This window comes from Temnothorax americanus, unplaced genomic scaffold (assembly GCF_048541705.1).
Source record: "Temnothorax americanus isolate GAGA-0224 unplaced genomic scaffold, ASM4854170v1 Scaffold22, whole genome shotgun sequence".
Classification (NCBI taxonomy): Eukaryota; Metazoa; Arthropoda; class Insecta; order Hymenoptera; family Formicidae; genus Temnothorax; species Temnothorax americanus.
Window position 1 is genome coordinate 3,651,267 of NW_027509360.1, and position 19,356 is coordinate 3,670,622.

At 35.0% G+C, this 19,356-nt stretch overlaps 3 protein-coding genes across 52 annotated transcripts in view; 2 read left to right on the top strand and 1 right to left on the bottom strand.

Annotated features, from left to right (window-relative positions):
- Positions 1 to 5,661, top strand: part of Slo (calcium-activated potassium channel slo) — a 100,290-nt gene extending 94,629 nt beyond the window's left edge. For 36 of the 50 annotated variants that reach the window (XM_077407248.1, XM_077407246.1, XM_077407247.1 and 33 more), the window contains 3 exons: positions 39 to 200; positions 745 to 838; positions 1,059 to 5,661. In XM_077407248.1, coding sequence (XP_077263374.1) covers positions 39 to 200; positions 745 to 838; positions 1,059 to 1,139 — 337 coding nt within the window. In that variant the 3' untranslated portion in view covers positions 1,140 to 5,661. The remainder of the gene's footprint in view (positions 1 to 38; positions 201 to 744; positions 839 to 1,058) is intronic. The other 14 variants (XM_077407294.1, XM_077407287.1, XM_077407297.1 and 11 more) reach the window with 1 other exon arrangement.
- A 957-nt stretch (positions 5,662 to 6,618) lies between these two features.
- On the bottom strand, positions 6,619 to 9,775 carry LOC143898108 (uncharacterized). Its single transcript, XM_077407299.1, has 2 exons — positions 8,584 to 9,775; positions 6,619 to 8,388 (listed from the first exon to the last, which is right to left on the bottom strand). The coding sequence occupies exons 1-2, from the start codon at positions 9,432 to 9,434 to the stop codon at positions 7,980 to 7,982; spliced, it is 1,260 nt and encodes a 419-aa protein (XP_077263425.1). The 5' UTR covers positions 9,435 to 9,775; the 3' UTR covers positions 6,619 to 7,979.
- Positions 9,776 to 12,395: 2,620 nt separating this feature from the next.
- On the top strand, positions 12,396 to 18,148 carry Lsd-1 (lipid storage droplet-1). Its single transcript, XM_077407298.1, is given in 9 exon segments — positions 12,396 to 12,767; positions 14,395 to 14,404; positions 14,407 to 14,537; positions 14,681 to 14,866; positions 15,159 to 15,357; positions 15,618 to 15,787; positions 16,702 to 16,959; positions 17,331 to 17,429; positions 17,639 to 18,148. Coding segments are annotated over 9 exon segments (1,551 nt in total). The 5' UTR covers positions 12,396 to 12,398; the 3' UTR covers positions 17,768 to 18,148.
- Positions 18,149 to 19,356: the final 1,208 nt, after the last annotated feature.

Genomic DNA, 19,356 nt, shown 5'->3' on the forward strand with positions numbered 1-19,356 from the left:
CAACGATATTTAAACGCGATATTTTGTCTGATTCGCAGTACGGCAGATAGCCTGTCTAATAGGGATCGGTGTCGTGTTGGTCAGATCGCGTTGTACGACGGGCCATTGGCTCAATATGGCGAGGGAGGCAAGTACGGTGACCTCTTTGTCGCAGCATTAAAGTCGTACGGAATGCTGTGCATTGGTCTGTACAGGTACAGGTATTGGACTTTTTTCCCTCTCTCGATGGTATTTATTGGATTACCCTACGTACATATATTTCTATACATTTGTACATATTACCGCCGTTCGAAAACAGCGACCACTTCGATTGCTGCCATTATTGTACCGCCGTTTATTACCTTTTACTATTCACGTACTTACTATATGACTTATGATTTTCTGCCGCACACCTTTTACATTTTGCGTTTTTGCATCATGAAAAGCATCATGAAAAAAGAAAGTAATGAAAAGCAACGAGTTGTAAGTTGCCCTCATCCAAAAAATATCATTTTACTACTTTTTCTCTTTCTCTCTCTTTCTCTTTCTCTTTCTCTGTCTTTATCATCTTGTTGTTTATTTAGCATTTAGTTTTTCGTCATACGGTCCACATACGTTTAATTAAGTTTAGCTTAGTTAATTTTAGTTTAGCTTAACTTAGCTCAATTTTGATTAGTTAATTAGTTACACTTGGTGTCTATAGTTCAGCTTGTGTTTCACTGCTATCTTTTTTCTTATTCGCTGACATTAACTCGAATCTTCTAGGTTTCGAGACACTAGCTCGTCGTGCGACGCCTCTTCCAAACGATACGTGATCACAAATCCACCCGATGACTTCACATTATTACCCACAGATCAGGTATCACGTTTTTGATAATCTCATTACGTATTTTTTTAAATTTATAATGAATTTATTAATATAATATTTAATAACAGCGAGAAAATATAGAAATCCAACAATTTATAATAGTAACTACTAGCTCTGTAACTTAATAGTTAGAAATTGTATACAATTTCAAAATTAATTTATAAGAAGCAATTCGAATTACTTTACCGATTCGTTATTTCTAATTTGCTAGGTTTTCGTGTTGATGCAATTCGACCCGGGTCTTGAATACAGGCCGAGCAGAGGTGCCCGAGGCAAGGACGACTCCTCCTGATTGTTGCTGTGTAGCGCCCTCACCGATGGACCATATTCTTACATCTAATCATGCATTAGAAACCATCGTGCAGTCCGTCGTCCCTACAACTGTCCTGTCTTCGTCGACGAACACCACTGTCTGATGTCGCGCATTATCAACGAGTTATCGCGAGTTATCGTTCACAAGGCGGATTGCAATCATATCCATTTCCTTGATCGACCGATACATACAGCGACAGTGCATAACAACGCTTATATATATTCGCCGATTCGATCACTCCTAAGAAGTTTCACCTCGTTCGCCCCGCATGGAAATCGTTTTCACCGAGTCATTGAATATCTCGAGAGTGATGCTCAATCGCCGGAACGAGGACTCGGGAAAAAGAAGCCTAATGAACAAGTTATCAAAAAAGCGAAGAAACGAGGAGAAGGGATGAAGAAAGATGTGCGAGAAAAGGGGGACAATGGAAGGGGCAACGGAAAACGGCATGATGCTATGCGGTCCGAGGGTAGCTACACATTTCTCTTTCTTTATTCGAGATAATCATCTTCGTTCGAAGATAATTCTATAAGGACTGAATCAGACATTTCGCAAAGCGTAACACTGTGTTATTAAGCCCCCTATCGATCCTTTGCGGCTGGGAAAGAGGATAGTGGACGGGAGAAAGGAACGTATAGCTTAAAGTTTTAGCACGTGGCTTAGCCTCGACGAGCGCTGTGGAATTGCGGTATCCTGCGCGGTGGAAAACGGAAAAACAATCGCCGTCACAGTAAAAGTCTCCGGTTTCTTTTTTTTCCGGCACGTGTTAATGTATATAATACGTAACCCTGAGAACACCGTCGTTCAACGTGCTGTGAGAGGGCGACGAGATGACGGGAGGAGGGGGAGGAGTGCAGCGAACTGGACACGATTTCGTCGATGTCCCTCATCGAGAGTCTCCTCTCGTCCCGATCTCGCGTCGGACTCTCGTGGACGGTGCCGGACTACTACGCGCAACCTTTACCTCGTGTGTCTTGTTTTACGACTAAAACCGAAAGGAAAAAAATCTCAATCAAGCACTTTCTACAGGCTCCATATATATATGTATATATACGTATACATATATACATATAGTTAAAACTACGATAAAATACCCTTTTCCACACAACTTTAAGTATAAATCGTCTATATATCGGTATATATACATTATAGGTATATATGCACATATATATATATATATATATATGTATACACGCATAGACATTCTCTCTTTTATATATTTTTGTGAAACTCACGTGTGTATATATACACGGACGTACATATATATATATATATATATATATATATATATATATAAAGAAAGAAGAAAAATATACATGTAAAAGAACTACACGGATACACATATATACATAAATACTCTATATCTCTCCTTTCATACACAGACACACACATGTACATTCTTCTCGCTGACTTTCATACATTCTCTCTCTATCTTTCTTTCTCTTGCTACACGTACATACGTGTGCGCGCGTACAACGCGGATCCTATCGCTCATACTTGAAAAGAAACACGCACATGTAATCGAACACGTACGAGAACAGACATGTACATCATCGCGTACGCGCAATCACATGAATCCACAATTCGACCTACATACATGTACTTACTTATACACATCAAACATCTCTGTTTCTCCCTCTCCCTTTTTCTCTTTCTCTCTCTCTCTTTCTATATGTATATATACATGCACATACATGCAAAGTTGAGAATTAAATCGGAGATTGCACAGCATATGCGTGGGACTGTCCTTCGGAAGAAAAGTTGCAATATAGAGTCGGAAAAAGCGATAAACGAAAAATGAAGCGAAAAATTCGAGACGACGATAAACGACACAGGCTACGTGTCGGCCGCCGCGAGACAGCGATATTTCGCGCTTTGATCACCACAGGATCGCAGACCGGATGGCCGCAAACTGAAGATGCAAGCAGTAGAAGAGAGAGAGAGAGAGAGAGAGAGAGGAAGAGAAAGAGAGAGAGAGAGAGAGAAAAAGGGAATTGCGAAGCAGACAGATTAAGAAACTAGCTGTGGTAGTCGCTGCCGTGTTTCGTATTACGCATACACCTTGTATAATTGTCATCGTCGTCGTGTCGTCGTCGTCGTCGTCTTCGTCGTCGTCGTCATCATCGGCGTCGCCGCCGCCGCCGCTGCTGCCGCTACTGCTGCTGTTGCTGCTGCTGCTGCTGCTGTTTGCAATATCCACGTGCACTGTTCACTGCCACTGCAGTTCATGTTAATATCGTTGTACATAACTTTCTATGTATAGCTCGAGTGCGTCAAAAAAGAGAAAAAAAGGATAAGCAAGGCGAGGCGCGCGAGTGGACACGCACCCTGTCAAGTACAAAAGGACACATAGCGCCGGTCGCACAGGGCTGAGCTGCACTGACAGTCCGAACGGGCTAATTTCTGGTCGACGAGTTATCGTTCCTCTGTAGAGGCAGGCATTGATAACGCGAACGGAGATGAACAGCTTAATCACTTGAATATTAAAAGATAAGGAAAATTAACTTAATTGTATTCAGCGCTGGACGATGTCGGTGCAACTAGTCCAAGGGTTGTTGCTCACGCAGGGTCTTAAAATCTCGCGGTTCGCGCGAGAAAGGTATCTTGTCGTTCGAATATCTAACTTTTGTCGTCGGATTACGCGAAGCTGCATTGTGAAAATACTTCGTTGTCAGCACAAACCAAATATAGTTTTGCACCACCTGTTACGCCATATTCATGCATTGATAATGAGACAGAAGAATTGATATTTTTTGCTATTAATTAATTCACCTGATGGATTATCTTTTCGATCATGCAATTTAGAAGATGGTTACATGTACAGTTTAAAAATTTAGAAATTTGAATGGTGCAAAACTATTTTTGAAGCGTGTGTATTTTCGTCGAGCGAGATGTTTCTTTGAGTTTCAAAGTTGATATTCTATAATACTTTTTATAACCACGGAACGAACCGCTGGAATACATTAGTCGGTTACAAAATTTCGAAGTTTTGATGTGTCAATATCGAATAAAATTTATTTTATTCAAAGAATATAGAATTCTGTATAGCATATTCATAAGGTATATATCAGAGGAAGATGTAAATTTTCATTGTTAGATCATTATATGACGATTATAATTCCATTTGTTAATTCAGTTCGGCTTGCAATTAGATGTTTCGGATTTTCTCTTTCATAAGATGTTTTATCTGTTTAAAGCAAATATTTTTGTAAAAAAAAATGATATGAAATATATCATATACATACATTCGTAGTACAGAATTTCTTTCTCACAATGTTCAAAATATTTCAAGTTTAAAATAATGGAATTCGAGATTCGTCTTAAAATATTGTGACATCGAACGACGGTTGCAGAATTACGTTTCCGAACTGATTTAGCTTAAGAGGAATTGTACTCACATAAATAGACATTATATTTTCGCAGCGATCAAATTTCGTGCATCTTTGCTTGTCTTTCCTCTTTCTTCCAGCCGCCCATCTCAAATCGAGATTTGAGACAATGAGATTAAAACGTTCAATCATAGTAACAGGAGACGGAAGAGTAAGAAAGAGATTGCGAGAGGAAAGAACAGGATGAAAAACTCGTTAATATATAAATTTGTTTTTTATTTGCATCAAGAAAAATTTAAAAATAAGTAAAAGAAATTTTTTTAATAAATTTAATAAGAAAGTTTTGATGATTATAGAATGCCAAGTACACAATGTATCTAAAAAATGGAAATTAGGAGAGAAATATTCTTCAATTTTCGTGAATGGTCTTAAGTTTAGTGTCGCAAAGTTCAAGTATTTTGAAGATTTAAATTGTAAGAGTTTAAATTTTAAATTGCTTTAGATATTTTTTATTGTGATAAATAAAAAATTATTGGAAATATAAACATTTATTTCATAATTAAAATTTTGCTATTTAGAGCGGAATAATAATTTCTTTTCAAAATTTTACTAAAGAGAAATTATTTACAAATTTATTGCAAAAAGTTATCTTTCGCGATCAAGCTTTCAAGTGCACTTTGTGTAGACAAATTTCGCGTTTTCCATTGTTAAATTTTTGAGAAATTTTTTGAAAATGTGACAACTGTCTCGAAGGGATTGCGAGAACAAATGCTAGAAATTTTTATTCTTGCAAATTCGCAAATTGTTTTTTCTTTACGTTAAAGAGACCACGATCGATGCACCAAAATAAATGATAGAAAAATTGGCTAGGAGAAAGCTGTAAGACAAAAATCTCGATTGATAAACACGTATTAGAGATTCATGCATATCGCTTTTATTCTCAAGAAAGTCCGATGTTTTCTCTTTTTATTTCTTAAGTTTTCGATGAAGGAACATTTGTCGGTGAACTATGAGAATATATGAGCGAGTCCTTCGCGTTTTGAGCGCCGGAGTGAGCTACGAGAAAGTTTCGGCAGCTCTGTCTCGCCTTGATGCGATTCTATACGAAAATAATACAAATTCGAGCGTTAGATTTTGTGGAAGTCGTTTATCAAGCGACAAAAAAAAGAAAACTCGTTGGAGCCTTGTGTAGAGTTTTAGATGATTGGTCGAGATTTTTGCGTCGCGCGGGGCGAGCCGAGTTAAAAAAGATGACAAAATTTAAAAGACACTTGTTGATTTACTCCTGCTAAGGTTTCCATAATTTACTATATTTCTTTGACATACGAAAGATTATAAATTGACCCGGAAAAGCGATTTCCTCGTAATTACGATAATCCTCGCCATATTATTTTAAAATAAATCAGTTATATTATTCGGCAATGCGCAAATTGTGCGAGAGATTTATGGCTGGCCAATCGCGCGTCGCGAATCACTCATGCACTCTGTTTAAGGTTTAAATCACGCACCGATTCAATCGATATCATCAACCGTCATCATGTTCTCGTTGCGTCGCGCGGAGCAAATCCGACGCATTTGTGTGTATGTGGAACGTGTGTGTCTAAACGAAGTATATACTTTGAAGTATATAAGCCCATGAAAAATCGAACAAAGAACTCAAAGTGGTTCAAGATATAAGTATATATATATGGGGATTTAAAAAAATGTAAAAAAAAAGAAGAGGAAATTAATGGCGCGCTGAGCGTACGCCACCTCATTGACCTCATCTAATGCTTTTTTATCTGTACATTTACAATTTGTGTACCAATGAGGAACGTTGTTTAATCATGTTGTTGATGTTATTGTTAAAGAATGAGATTCAATATTGTACATAACTATATATTCATTATAATTGATGATATATAAATAATTATATACATAAAAGAGTAAATCCCCCAGAGAGCCCCCCTATGCCTCGCGTTTCGATATGCGGATCCACGTCACTTTGTAATAAAAGGACAAGTACTTTACAAACCTGTGTTGAGCAGGATGAAACTGTCGGCATAACAATCGTTTCATCGTACGTTCGTGCCGTAAAAATGTCGTTAAAGTGCCTCCACTACAATCCGATAGCATTGTTTCTTTTCGGATTGTCTGTTTGATATGCCGGCAGGATTATCCGCGAGCTCACGATTTGTATTTGTCACGTAGTTTATATAGCTATGTATATATAGAATTTGATAGTTCAGTGAAGAAGTGTTGCAATTTTAAAAAGAGGAATATTTTTAAGTTACCACCAGGAATTGCAATATATATTTATTTTATTATTGGCGAATTGCATGTTGCTTATTAGCATGTTGTATTAAATATTTCTAACGGCTAATAGAGAGAGATTAAAGTGAAAGTACTTAAATATATATTCTATATTATTATTTATGGAAAGTCTTTTTCCTGAAAAATTAAGATTATATAGATGCATTTGATTTACAAAAATCTTTAATAATTTGTATGAAAAAGTTAAATTTTATAACTTCTTTACTCTAATGCAGCTATAGATACTGCATTAATTCAGCAGATTTATTTGTTGATTGGACATTCTACATTCTTTTTGACTGTTATTTTAATTTATTAAATGCATCTATTAAATGTGTGCGTTAAAATATAAATTTTATTAAGAAGATAATGTATCAATTCTTTACATTTGAAAGCAATGATAAAATTTAAGAGGTAAGTATAAAATAAATTTTATATATGTTTTTTATTTTTATTGTCAACAAGAACATCGATTTAGTTTTATTCTATACAATAACCATATAATAATATGCTTTATCAGATATCACAGTTATTAATAATATCACATGCAATCTATATTTAAGAAAGTATACGTAAATGTTTACACGCTCATGATCAATAATTACGATATTAAAATAATCAAAATTTCGTAAAAATAAGAAAAGATAGCACGTCATTATTGAAAGTATTTCAAAATTTGTTAATAGAATATTTTAACAAATATCCAGAGTTAGTTTGCAATGTCACAAAGTTATCACTACACGTGGAACAAATTACTGATATAACTGCATGCTATTAATAATTGCATGAAACTTTACACGTAAAAAGTAAGTACTCGCACTATACAGAATCATGTTAACGCAATAATAATTCGTTATTCTAGAATATCATCATTATTCTCTATTTATAAAAATGTTTTCAAAATTTTATAAATCTAAAGAAAAACGTTTTATATTTGGAAGTCAAGCACGATGATTACGCTTTATTTATGTTGCACGTGTATAACATTACATTTATTATACTTTATTGAAAATTTTAATGTCAAGATGTCTATCGTATTATTGTTGAATAATATCTATTAATATCCTTATAAGACCTTTTGTTTATTTATCTTAAATCTAAAATATATTTTTCTTGAGCTTTACGCCTGGTAATACTTTAGTGAGGAATTTTGACTACTTTGTTATCCTTTTATAGCTCGATTATGGTCGTGTGGTAGTTAACCAGTTACATAATCGTACAATTCTAATAAGCTATCTGTCATACGGGCACGATATTTCGGTGCTTCCTTGAATTGCTCGCAAATGAGTGGCGTTCTGTCAACGTACAGAACACTCTGAAGGAGCTCCGGTTTTTCGGCAAAGTATTTATTGGCCGTGCTAGGTTCCAACAGCATGATCGGTGTATTTAGTATACCGTGAATTAGGCACATTATACGTAAATCTCGAGTGGATTCAGCAAATTCGTCCCAAGAGAAAATCTCTGATATATTGAGACCAGCTTCTTTCATGACTATCGCCATAGAATCGTGATAGAGTCTAAAAAGCGTCTCGCTATGTTCCTCTCGTAGCTTCCGCGTAGTTGTGAATTGGAGGAAACACAATATGTCGTGCGCTGGTGGATTGTACCTTGCATCGATGTACAAAATTAATAAGAATTTAATCGTCTTTGCTTTACACTTATATACTATTATGATTACCAAAATGATAATTTACAAAATTATGGCTAATCGAAAAATTAGATTCATATCTAAAACTTTTTACGCAAGTACAAAACTTATTTCTTTTTTTTAAATATATTTCAAGAAGTGTACACATAGTTACCTTGCCAGTTGGAAATCAATGAGGCAGCATTCAACAGGTCTCTTATCGGTATCGTACTTAAACAATATATTGTTTGCCCATAAATCACCGTGGCATAGCACGTTCTTGTGTTTCACCGATGGTGATAGTCTGTCCGTGTGATCTGCACATAATTTCACGATTTTCTCTTTAAAATCACTGCGCCGATCATCATTTAATTCAGGTAGTAAGTCAATCATCGAGACGATGCCTTTTACGGCGGCGTTGACCATTGCCTTAGCTTTGTCGTCCGCGCGCGGCCAGAGAGTCTCGTGCATGCAATGAGAAAATTCGTCGTGCAAAGTTTTCTTATACTGCTGCTCAAAGATGAAGGATTTCGCGTGAAACTTGGCGAGCATCTTTATCAGAATCTCGCAATGCTCAAAGTCGAAAGGCGTGGTCTTGTCGGTCATCGTATAGCCGCTATGAGCCATATCCTCGAGGACGATCACGTCGTTCTCGATCCCGAGGAAACATTCCGGGATGCATCCCTTGCCAAGACCGCCCAGCATTTCCGGGAATACCGTGGTGTAGAGAGCCACTTCCTTCTTAAACGTACCGTACGCCTGAGTTAAGTCGTAAAGCGGGCTGCTGATCGGCGGCGGCACCTTGGTGAAAAAGTTGATGTTCCTCGTCTCCAACGGTGATTTCGGACAGGCCACGGTGGCTCTTAGAGTAAAGTATTGGCCTAAGAAACCGTTCACTTCGTCTATCGGCACGATCTCGAAGTTGACCAGCGAGAAGCTATCCATCGCGTCCTGTCGCAGCTTCTTGCGAATTATTTCGAAGCACTGCTCGTCCTGGAGAACCTTCTGAGTCTCGATCTCGCGCATTGTCGGCACACGAGCGGATATTTGGAGAACAGAAATAATTTCGCCTTTTTCGAAATATCGATTTATTCTGCCTTCAAATACGTGGTTCGCACTCCGAGCGTTGCCTCATTCCGATCGCAAAACCGATTGGTATTGCGATGCTATTTATCGCGAAAGAATGTGCGCTTCTAACTCGAAATGCATAATAGTGTCGTCGTAAAAAATGTTAAAGTGAATTAATGTCTTACTGCGTGTATTGGCCAAGTCATGCGTTACAGTTTTACGATACTCTCGGCGAACTGCAACAGATTTCGTGAGCTGACGACGACGTTCGCGCGAGTAGACGAGTCCCATCGTTTGGGATTAAGGTACCTTTATATATTCGCGAAGAGAATCGTCACATGTGCAAGTTAAAGTATCGCACGTGTATTCGTGACGTTATTTTCTTCTTTATTGCCACTGATTGAAGCTAATATTAGATACGTTGCACGTGACACGTTCTGCATAACGGTGCAAATGGAACGAATGACTTCTTATTGATATTCTTAGTGTGGATCGATAATCATCATGTGTGTATACACATGGTGAAGTGTCATTGGTGCACAAGGGCGTCTATACTGCCTAAGGAAGAAGAGATAGAGCTTGTTCCTTATCCATTTTTTACTGTTAAACTCACGTACATATTTGTATATATAAATATTACATTTTTTAATTATTATTAATAATAAAAAAAAGGTTTAACATTTGGAATATAAAGTATTGTATTGCATAAGAATAAGAATAATTAAATGTTGAAATAACAAAAACATTGAAGGATTTGATATCTTTTTATTTCCAGATTAATTAGAATAAAAATCAGCGGAATTTATGTTGCGGTTTTAGCGTAAAAAAATTATGTAAGAGAGATACTCTCTTGCGTACGCCCATGGGTGAACAAGAGATTGCATGTAAAAATTCATAAATGTGTAGATAAATATATATATATATATATATATTTAAAACAAATTAATTACTAAAGCTCAATCATTTTTATTCATATAGTTACTAATTCACTATAAAAATTATGTGCAATTTTTACTCATTGAAAAGCCATATTTTTTTACGATAAATATCGACAATTTTCTGATTGAACTAGTGTTAGTTGAATTTAGCGACACTTTATTCTCAACAAGCAATAAAATAGTTGATCTATCAATTTGACCTTTTAAATTTTTACAATTGCATAATATTTCTAACTATTCAGTATCTTGCTTGTTCTATATGTCGTATAATTACAATAATACTATACATATATATAATACTCATTTATTACAATGTGGAATAAAGTGTTATTGATGTTACAAGAAAATTTATAAATTTTATCATTGTTACTTGAGAAAATATAGACAAAGATTTAGTAACAGATTAATTATTTAAACAACAAATTAATTATTTAATTAAAATGGACACAAATATTTTATATTTACAATTGATTAGATATATATAATCATAACTTTGCAAAAAATTGATTAATCGCTTGATTAATCAAGATCTATAACATAATACAATTAATTGTAATTTTTAGAAATATTTAAAAATTATATTTATTATACTTTCTGCGCATTATATTTTGTTAACTAACAAATACTGTACTTAATATAATCTTGACTGCGTTATATCTAACGTTATATGGCGTCATCATGAATGAGAAGAACTTCAGCCCTTTCATATTTTTACGACGCGTACGTTGACAGCTTTTCATTGAAAAGATGATGGGTAAAAGCATCGAAAAAGATATCCGTGCATACATTATATATTATCAACGTACCTACGTAAATTAAACTTATAACGATATACACGATATTTACTTATTTTGCGAGATTTTAACTTGTATTTTAAATTTTCAAAAAATGTAATGTGTTAAAAGTAAAATTTTAATTTGTATAAATTTTTGAATTTTTGTTAACTCAGCGCTTTTACGGTGTCTTAATTATTTAAAATATCTAGGTCTATGAAAATTCTAGTCTTTTTAAAAGCACATTTTAAAAGATTATTACAAGAAAACTCGCGCTTCATATTTATAAACAAATAAATCCAGACAAGAAAAGTGTATATCGATTTATTACTTTCTCTTTCGGAACATTCCATTTAATCATATATATCATGCTTAAACGAATAATTTATTTAAGGAGAGGTATAATTAGATTAGACAAGAACAAATTTTTCTAACAAGAAGATAAGTAAAATCAGGGCCAGTAGACAGGGCAAGATAAGTACAAATTGGCGAAAAATAAGTCTACATTGAAACACAACCATGGGATATTCCAGCTTTGTAGAGATAGAATTGCGAAGTGGACTTTGCATGGTAATTAAGAGCGTCTGTCAGAGATAATTTCGAGTTTTTCATATTGTTTCTTTTTGCTCCTTTACCTTTTCACGTGATGTCTAACGTCTCGGAGTAATAAATCTGCAATTATGTTCATCCGACTCATAAAGCTTGACGTGATAATCCTGTAAAACGAGACAAACGCGATTATTTATTAAACTGCACTTATATATTTACAAATATATTTTCTAAATTTGTTTTCTAAATGATAAAAAATTAAAAAATCGTTTAAAAATTGGATTAAAGGTATTAGGTATTGTTAATTGATATCTTATATATCGTTGTCATGTAATGTATGCCGCAACGTTTGATTGATAAGGTGGATACAATAATAATTTAAATATAGCTCGGAAGAACTTGGAGGACCAATAAAAGTGTCACAACTGATAAAAATGAAATAAATGTTTTCGTAGTTTTGTAATTATTACACTTATAATTTTCAATGAGACTTTTGAAGAAAAGAGAGATGTTCGAAGCATGAATTTCTAGCAGTTAAGAACATTTTCTTTCAAAAAATTTTAACACATAGAATCAAAACTTTGACAATTGCCTGCCTCATCTGTGAAAGCAACCCATTGTCGTACGCAAAGTTGGCTCAGCGGGTGCATTCCGTTTTACGCATGATACGCATAATGCATCATTTATCTTTGTTGTCACCGAATGTTAAGCAACAAGAAATGTGCAAAACGGAACGCACTCAATATCTACGTTTCTTTCCGATTCCTATGCACGGAGAGATGGCAGAGAAGTTAGGAAAAGATTTTTATTCGTGCGTCATTACGTCCGCCGCGTCCGTATATAATCGATGTGTCATAGGTCAAACCGATGAGATACCCATTTGCAGTCTTCATCGTGCAGTCAACGGCGCGGTTCTTCGGTCGAAACGCCGAGTTTTCTGTCGTCTCATCCGGCCGCCGGATTCGAACGCGATTGGCCCGGTTACACGGTATCCCGCAGAGAATCCGCAGGCAGCTTGCCTTTGCTCTCAGGTAAGAGTCCCCGACGTAACTATGATACTAATCTACGGTCTCCACAGATTTGGATCTAATCCGATTCGTGACTCGTATATACGTGTGTATTTGGCATGCATATTTATATTTGCACGGGCGCATGTGTATTTGCGCGTATGCATCTGAATATGATTGTATAGCTGATTGTATACAGTCGAACCGAGAGCAAAGTAAAAAGAAGGAAGGAGTAACGCGATCCGTGTGCGAAATCAGCAGAAATTTTTCGCGTTGAGTTTGCCTAAACATCACTTTAATGCACAACATATATAATCGGTAATTTGGTAATTACGTGACAGATCAGATTAGAATTTAATCAAAGACGCAATAGCGGCATAAAGTGTCTCAAGAAACAAGATGAAGCGAAGAGAACACCGAATCATTAAATAGGCGAGAAATATCTGCAGGTGTAATTTTGAGTAAAACGTAATAAATACATCGATACAAGGGCAAGCATTTGCGGATAGAATCTCGCGGACGACGGTACAGACGCGGATGCATGCATGTGTTGTGCAGATAAAGAAAGTTTGACCTCTATATGAGAAAGTAGCCGTCCATATCAGCGTAATCGCTCACAGAGAGATTTCACCGGAGGGAGCTTCCACCTCAGCTCGATTGTCATTCTCGCATGCATCGTAGTGAACTCCTTCAGGTGAAAGTCTCACCGATAGTTTCGACTGAAGCGTCGATGAGTTTAACGAATGTCCCTGTCTCTTGTTATCGCCATCGGCGAATTTAATTAATCGATCGCGATCAATCTAGCATATCATCCGGTTGAGAGAGGATTACTTGATGTTCGCAAAAGAGAGCATGTATATAGCCTCGACATTAACCACGAAGCAAAATCTTTACCGTCCCCTCCCGATATGACCTCCCTTATCGATTCATCGAGCGGATGCTGAGCAACTCGTTCCTTTTGAGTGACATATGGCGCCGTTTACATTTAGCAAAGATAACACGTGTTTTTTTTCTACGAACTGGTGTATTAGCGATAATCTATAATATTCTTTATTGGCCGCAATTGGAGAGAGGGGAAACTTGTCCGTAGATAAGATTTTACTTTTTTGAATTGAAAGGGAGAAAGAGGGAGAGAAATTATTTCACCGAATCGAAACGAACGCGGGGATTATTTCGAACCGAACATATGATACATATATAGAGAGCAATAATTTAAATATATTAACCGGTTATATGATTCAATTGCTTGCATTCTATAAGTATCAAGTCATATAGCATGATATATAAAACACATTGCATAAAATAGGAATATACTTTTCTATAATATGAGAAAAAACTGAATATGTATCTTGATTTAACGTTAATTGTAAGCGATGTTTTCTAGCTATTTTCCAGTATATACAATTGATAAATATTAATTAAAGCATTTTTCTTTCAAGAATATAGACGCATAATCCGCGAAGATAGGCAAAATGAGAAAAGTTTAGTTTTTGTAGAAAAACATTTTTATGAATATTTAGCAGTCGTAAAAATGTGGAAATTGTTTACAATAATAAAATACACATACAGGTTAAACGGTTAAAGTGTAGATTGTTGTTGCATGGATAATTTTTTTGCCCAATTTAGCATTAATGATAACTGTCAATTGCAGCGACTATTCCCCATATGGCGCGAGCAAATGTGAGGAGGCGGCACTCGGATTTGCCGCATTTTGAATCTGTGGCTAGGATTTCGAGTCTTCCCATCGTGGAAAGCGGTATACACATCGCTGGTAATGTGTATAGAAAAATAAAGGTATTGTTACAAACAATGTTATACATGATGATATAAAATGTCGTCATATTGGAAAACTAGTATAAATTTTGTTTTCAAAGATTCAAACGATACACAACGAAAAGATATAAGGTCAAACTTTTCAATAAATCACCTTTCTTTAGCGTTCGAATTCTTTAATGAACTGGAGTTTGGATACGGCAGAGCAGTCATTGGCAATCGCAACGGCGACGGCAAGACCAGCAATTTTTGCATTCAACGGACCAATTACGACAATCGATCAGCTGCTGTGCAAAGGTATCGACATTGTTGAGCAGAGAGTGCCAGCAGTGCATCTTCCCCCTCATCTTGTAAGTTTACTAATATTTTCTGCAGGACAATGTGAAATTTATGTGAAGATATACTTATCCTCACAGATGTATTCGTAAGGAAGAGGATTGTTACATCAACATTACATATGTATCGTTACATATATATGCTTGTAGCAACATTTACTTACTATTATTACCATAAATAAAACTTGGACGGAAAAATGGATCTCGCGAAAATCAATTGAAACAATTAGCTGTTTCGCGTAAATAGATTAATCTTGATTAAATCATCATATGCAAATTAATACTTATTTCCTGTTTCACGCTCTAGATATATTTGAACACGCGAGACTATGTAAATAAGAAGATCGTGAAGCCGGTTTTAATGCGTGCCGGAAGTGTCACGCATATCGGTAGTCAAGCTGCCGACGTCGCCGCTGATAGACTGGATGGTGCATTAACGATTGCAGACAAGTATGTGGATCGTTACTTGCCAGAAGATCCAGCCGACCAAGTAGATAATAAATGCGGTAATATATCAAATTTTCAAAATTCTATAAAATTCCACGTATGTAATAATACGTATATTGCGTTATTTTATGTTTTTTTTTATCTCGTTGCATAGACTTGAACAATGCCCAACGATAGTAGCGTATTAATACATATATGTAAATATATATAATACGTTTAATATATATATATATATATATATATATATATATATATACAACGTTGCGTGTGACATTAACACCATTAATAAATATTAAATGTTTGGAAATCTGTAATTTAGAAGTCAACCCTACTGAAAAAATGAGCAAAACGTCACGAACGATTAAACATGGTGCAAGATTCTCGCGGAAACTACAAAAAAGATTGACACGACGCACTTTGGTCGAGGCCCGCGCACTCAAGGAACAAGGAACGGAGTGCATTCACGTTCTTCTATATGTCGTGGAATTGGTAAGGTTCGATATTTCATTTATCAGTTGTCAACATGCTCATGCACGGTTAAATTATGTCAATAATTTGTATATTGCGGCGCACAAAATGTACATTGCGCAAAATTATTCAGCTTTTCATGCATTATATTGTACACACGCATATCATGTAGATACATTTTTATTTTTTAACAGTTATTTTAAGGATTTACATATCTGCTACAACTGATTAGAAAGATGTTTGTGCGAAATAGTCGCTGACAAAGGAATATATTACACCATCGTAGCCATGAAACGCTGAATAACTTATCTTTTACATACTCTATATATATATCCCCGGAAAAATAATAATTATACATATTTATGTCAGATATTCTTCCTAGAAAGCAACGCTTGCACATATCGTGTAGACATATCTTTCTACGACCTTTCTATGAAATCTTTTTGGAATTCTAAAAAACTCATTTCAATATAAACCACGATTATACCATATGGAATATAAACATTTATGCTTTAACAAAGTGAGAACAGACAGGATATTCTAACTGTATCATTTATATCTTCCCGTATCTTAAAATTCAGAATTTTTTTCTTAAATCCGCGTATTCGACATTCTTGTCGAAGAAAGCTTCAATAAGTTCGCAGATAGATGCGTGATCGGGATCACGAGGACGTTCAATGATCTTAGCGTAATAAATATTTACAAATACAGGTGAAGAGAAACTCGAGTTAAATCCCGATACAAATATTTACTACGCGATGATCACTGAATCTTATCGTGATCTCGGTATGATCACGTAGTGTCTATGTAATCTCGCTTCGCGTATATCTACTTAACGCGAAACACTACTGTGTTCTCTTAATTGATTGAGATACATATGAAATATGTATATTAAAGAACATATATGTAAGTATCGATTTGTAATGTATGCACAGATAGTCACGGACCCAAAATTGGCGATGGAAAAGACAAAGGAGCTGTGGGCCACGTTGAGTCAGAATGAACCCGAAAATCAGGCGCGTCCAGATACACTCGAACAGCTTCTCGTGCTTTTGACGCGCGAATCTGCACGGCGTATAGTGCACCTGGTGAACGGCGCCGCGGCATTGGCGGCTAAAACTCCGCGGCGTTTAGGTCATCTACTTGTCAGGCTTTCTCATCAATTACTTGCCATCGCGGACGCCTCATTGCAGGTTACATCAATTTCACTGATCCGGCTTGAATTGACGTATTTATATAATTCAATCAATATTAAGAGAGCAACATTTTCGATGCACACAGTAGAAATCATAGAGAAGCACTTTCTCCTCAACCGCATAGATTGATGAAAACTTAAGAATTAAGAGTGATGTTTACTCATCTTAAAGTTTTCGCCTTGTGTAATTAAGAAAAACGAGATGTAGGAATAATAAAATATTATTTTTATATTACTTCAATTAATGCTTATTTAAAAAAAACAAGCATTAATTGAAGTAGACAGTTTAACGTGTCTAATTGTAAGTAAAAGTTTTTACATTGCATTTATTTTAATAATAGTTTTATACCGTTTTATATTATTTTGCAGATGACACTATTTATAAATAAGAGCAGTGCAGCAAAAGAACAAGTGTCTGTCATACGCTCTGGTATTGAAAGGTTGAGTTCGACTATGAATCTACTATTGGTAAGCACGCTCTTATAGTATAATTATTTGAATTTATCAATGTATTATTTGCAGAGAAATAAAACAAGCTTATGAAAATACTACTTCTATTGTTATATATCCAAGTTATATTTGCCATCTTACATTAATGAATCAGTTAGCGCAAAATATTTTTAAATTAAACAGATATCTGTGTTCACGACAAATATATATAATGATAAAAATTGCAGGAAAAATTCGCTACATTCTTGGCTGGTCGTCCCAGCTCTCAAAAGGCACCACGCATGCGAAACCACGAGCAGAACCACAACAACCACATGTCGGCGACTTCTAATCCTTCAATAAATGGTATCGAGTAACGAGCGAGTTACTCGCCTGAAAACTGCTACGTGCGGGTTTCTTTCCCCTTCTGGTATGGTTTTCAATTACAAGGTCAAAGACACGAGGATAGAAATCACGCCGAGTCGCCGCTCATTGATCAGCATAACATTTCATCGACCGCGACTACATCATTATTTTTTATGAATTTGTATTCGTGATACGTAATACAACAATACGACAATACGATAATGTAACAATCAAATATATTTTATCAGTGGCACAGTGTACCCGTGCCATACTCATTTTGTGCTTCTCAAGTTTGTCATTAGTCTATTATATAGTCTATTATATAGTCAAATCTATTGTTCCTACGATAATTGAATGTAAATGAAAAAATAAAGGGCCGTCTTAAATTGTGACATCACGCAAAAATTTGAGTTTATTTCTATCCCTTACGTTATCCTTTTAAAGAAATATTTAAAGTAACGACGAGATAATACATGTATTTAATAGATAAAAACTTAATTTTTTTTAAATGTTCTAGTTTTTAGATTTTTATAATAATAATATTTTTTAAAATTTAATATATATTTTTTGCATTTTTATTTATCGTTGCAAATATTCTTTATTTCTCAATTTAGTGCAATCACACACTCGGAGAAAGTATATCGCAAATATATATTAAAGAGAGTATATATTATATTATTGAATGTGCATATTATAAGTCAGATAAGTCGAATACTTATTGCGCAGCGTTTAAAATATTGAATCCTGGACTTTGACACCCAGATGAAAAGATCGTGAGACGTCACACACTAACATACCGTTAACGCGACGTTCTCTTCAGATTTCTTTCCACAGTGAAAGTGGAGAAATTTGTTACTTCCAGGATTAATCTATCTTCCTGTGTTCCTCAAGCAAATCACAATGCACATTTTCAACGTACAATAACGGTAGATAAAGTGGTGATTGTTTTTCAATTAAATACTGACATTAAAAATAATATATGTACATTATGTTTAAAAAGTAATATTTCTAATTATTAAATGTATATTTGTTGTTATATTAAATATTATCGATAATTCCAAATTAACAGTTTTATAATAATATTAATAAAATGCTAATGCAGAATTATATGCAATATTATAATAATCTCTTTTATTATAATATATATCAAAGATCTTTTTATACAGATTTTTATATCAACACATTTAACTATAATGTGTTTTAAGATTTTTTTAGTATAAAGCATATTAGATCTTAAAAAGTGCCTCGCGTAATTGCTAATAATATATTTCTTAATCACTTTTAAATAATTTAACACACATTTACGTATTAATTTGTTGAACTATGATCATAACTCAGAAATTACGAAATTCTTGAAAGAATAATTACTCAAACGATTGAGGTCAGATGAACGAGACGTATCACATTTATTTGAAGTTCACGCAGAACTTCATGCGCCGCGTGATAAAAGTTTATCTATAAATCGCACCGTCTAGTTGAAAGTATTTGTATGTGTATGTATTATATGTCTGTGTCTGGGGACTTTGGAATTTAATCAAGTAGATATAGGCACAACTTTAAATTGCTTCTTATTATGAGATTCTTATGATAATTATATAGT

Coding starts and splice junctions, on each gene's coding strand:
- LOC143898108 (XM_077407299.1), bottom strand. CDS start 9,434: ATGCGCGAGATCGAGACTCAGAAGGTTCTCCAGGACGAGCAGTGCTTC. Junction 8,389..8,583: donor ATTGATTTCCAACTGGCAAG/GTAACTATGTGT, acceptor CATCGATGCAAG/GTACAATCCACCAGCGCACG.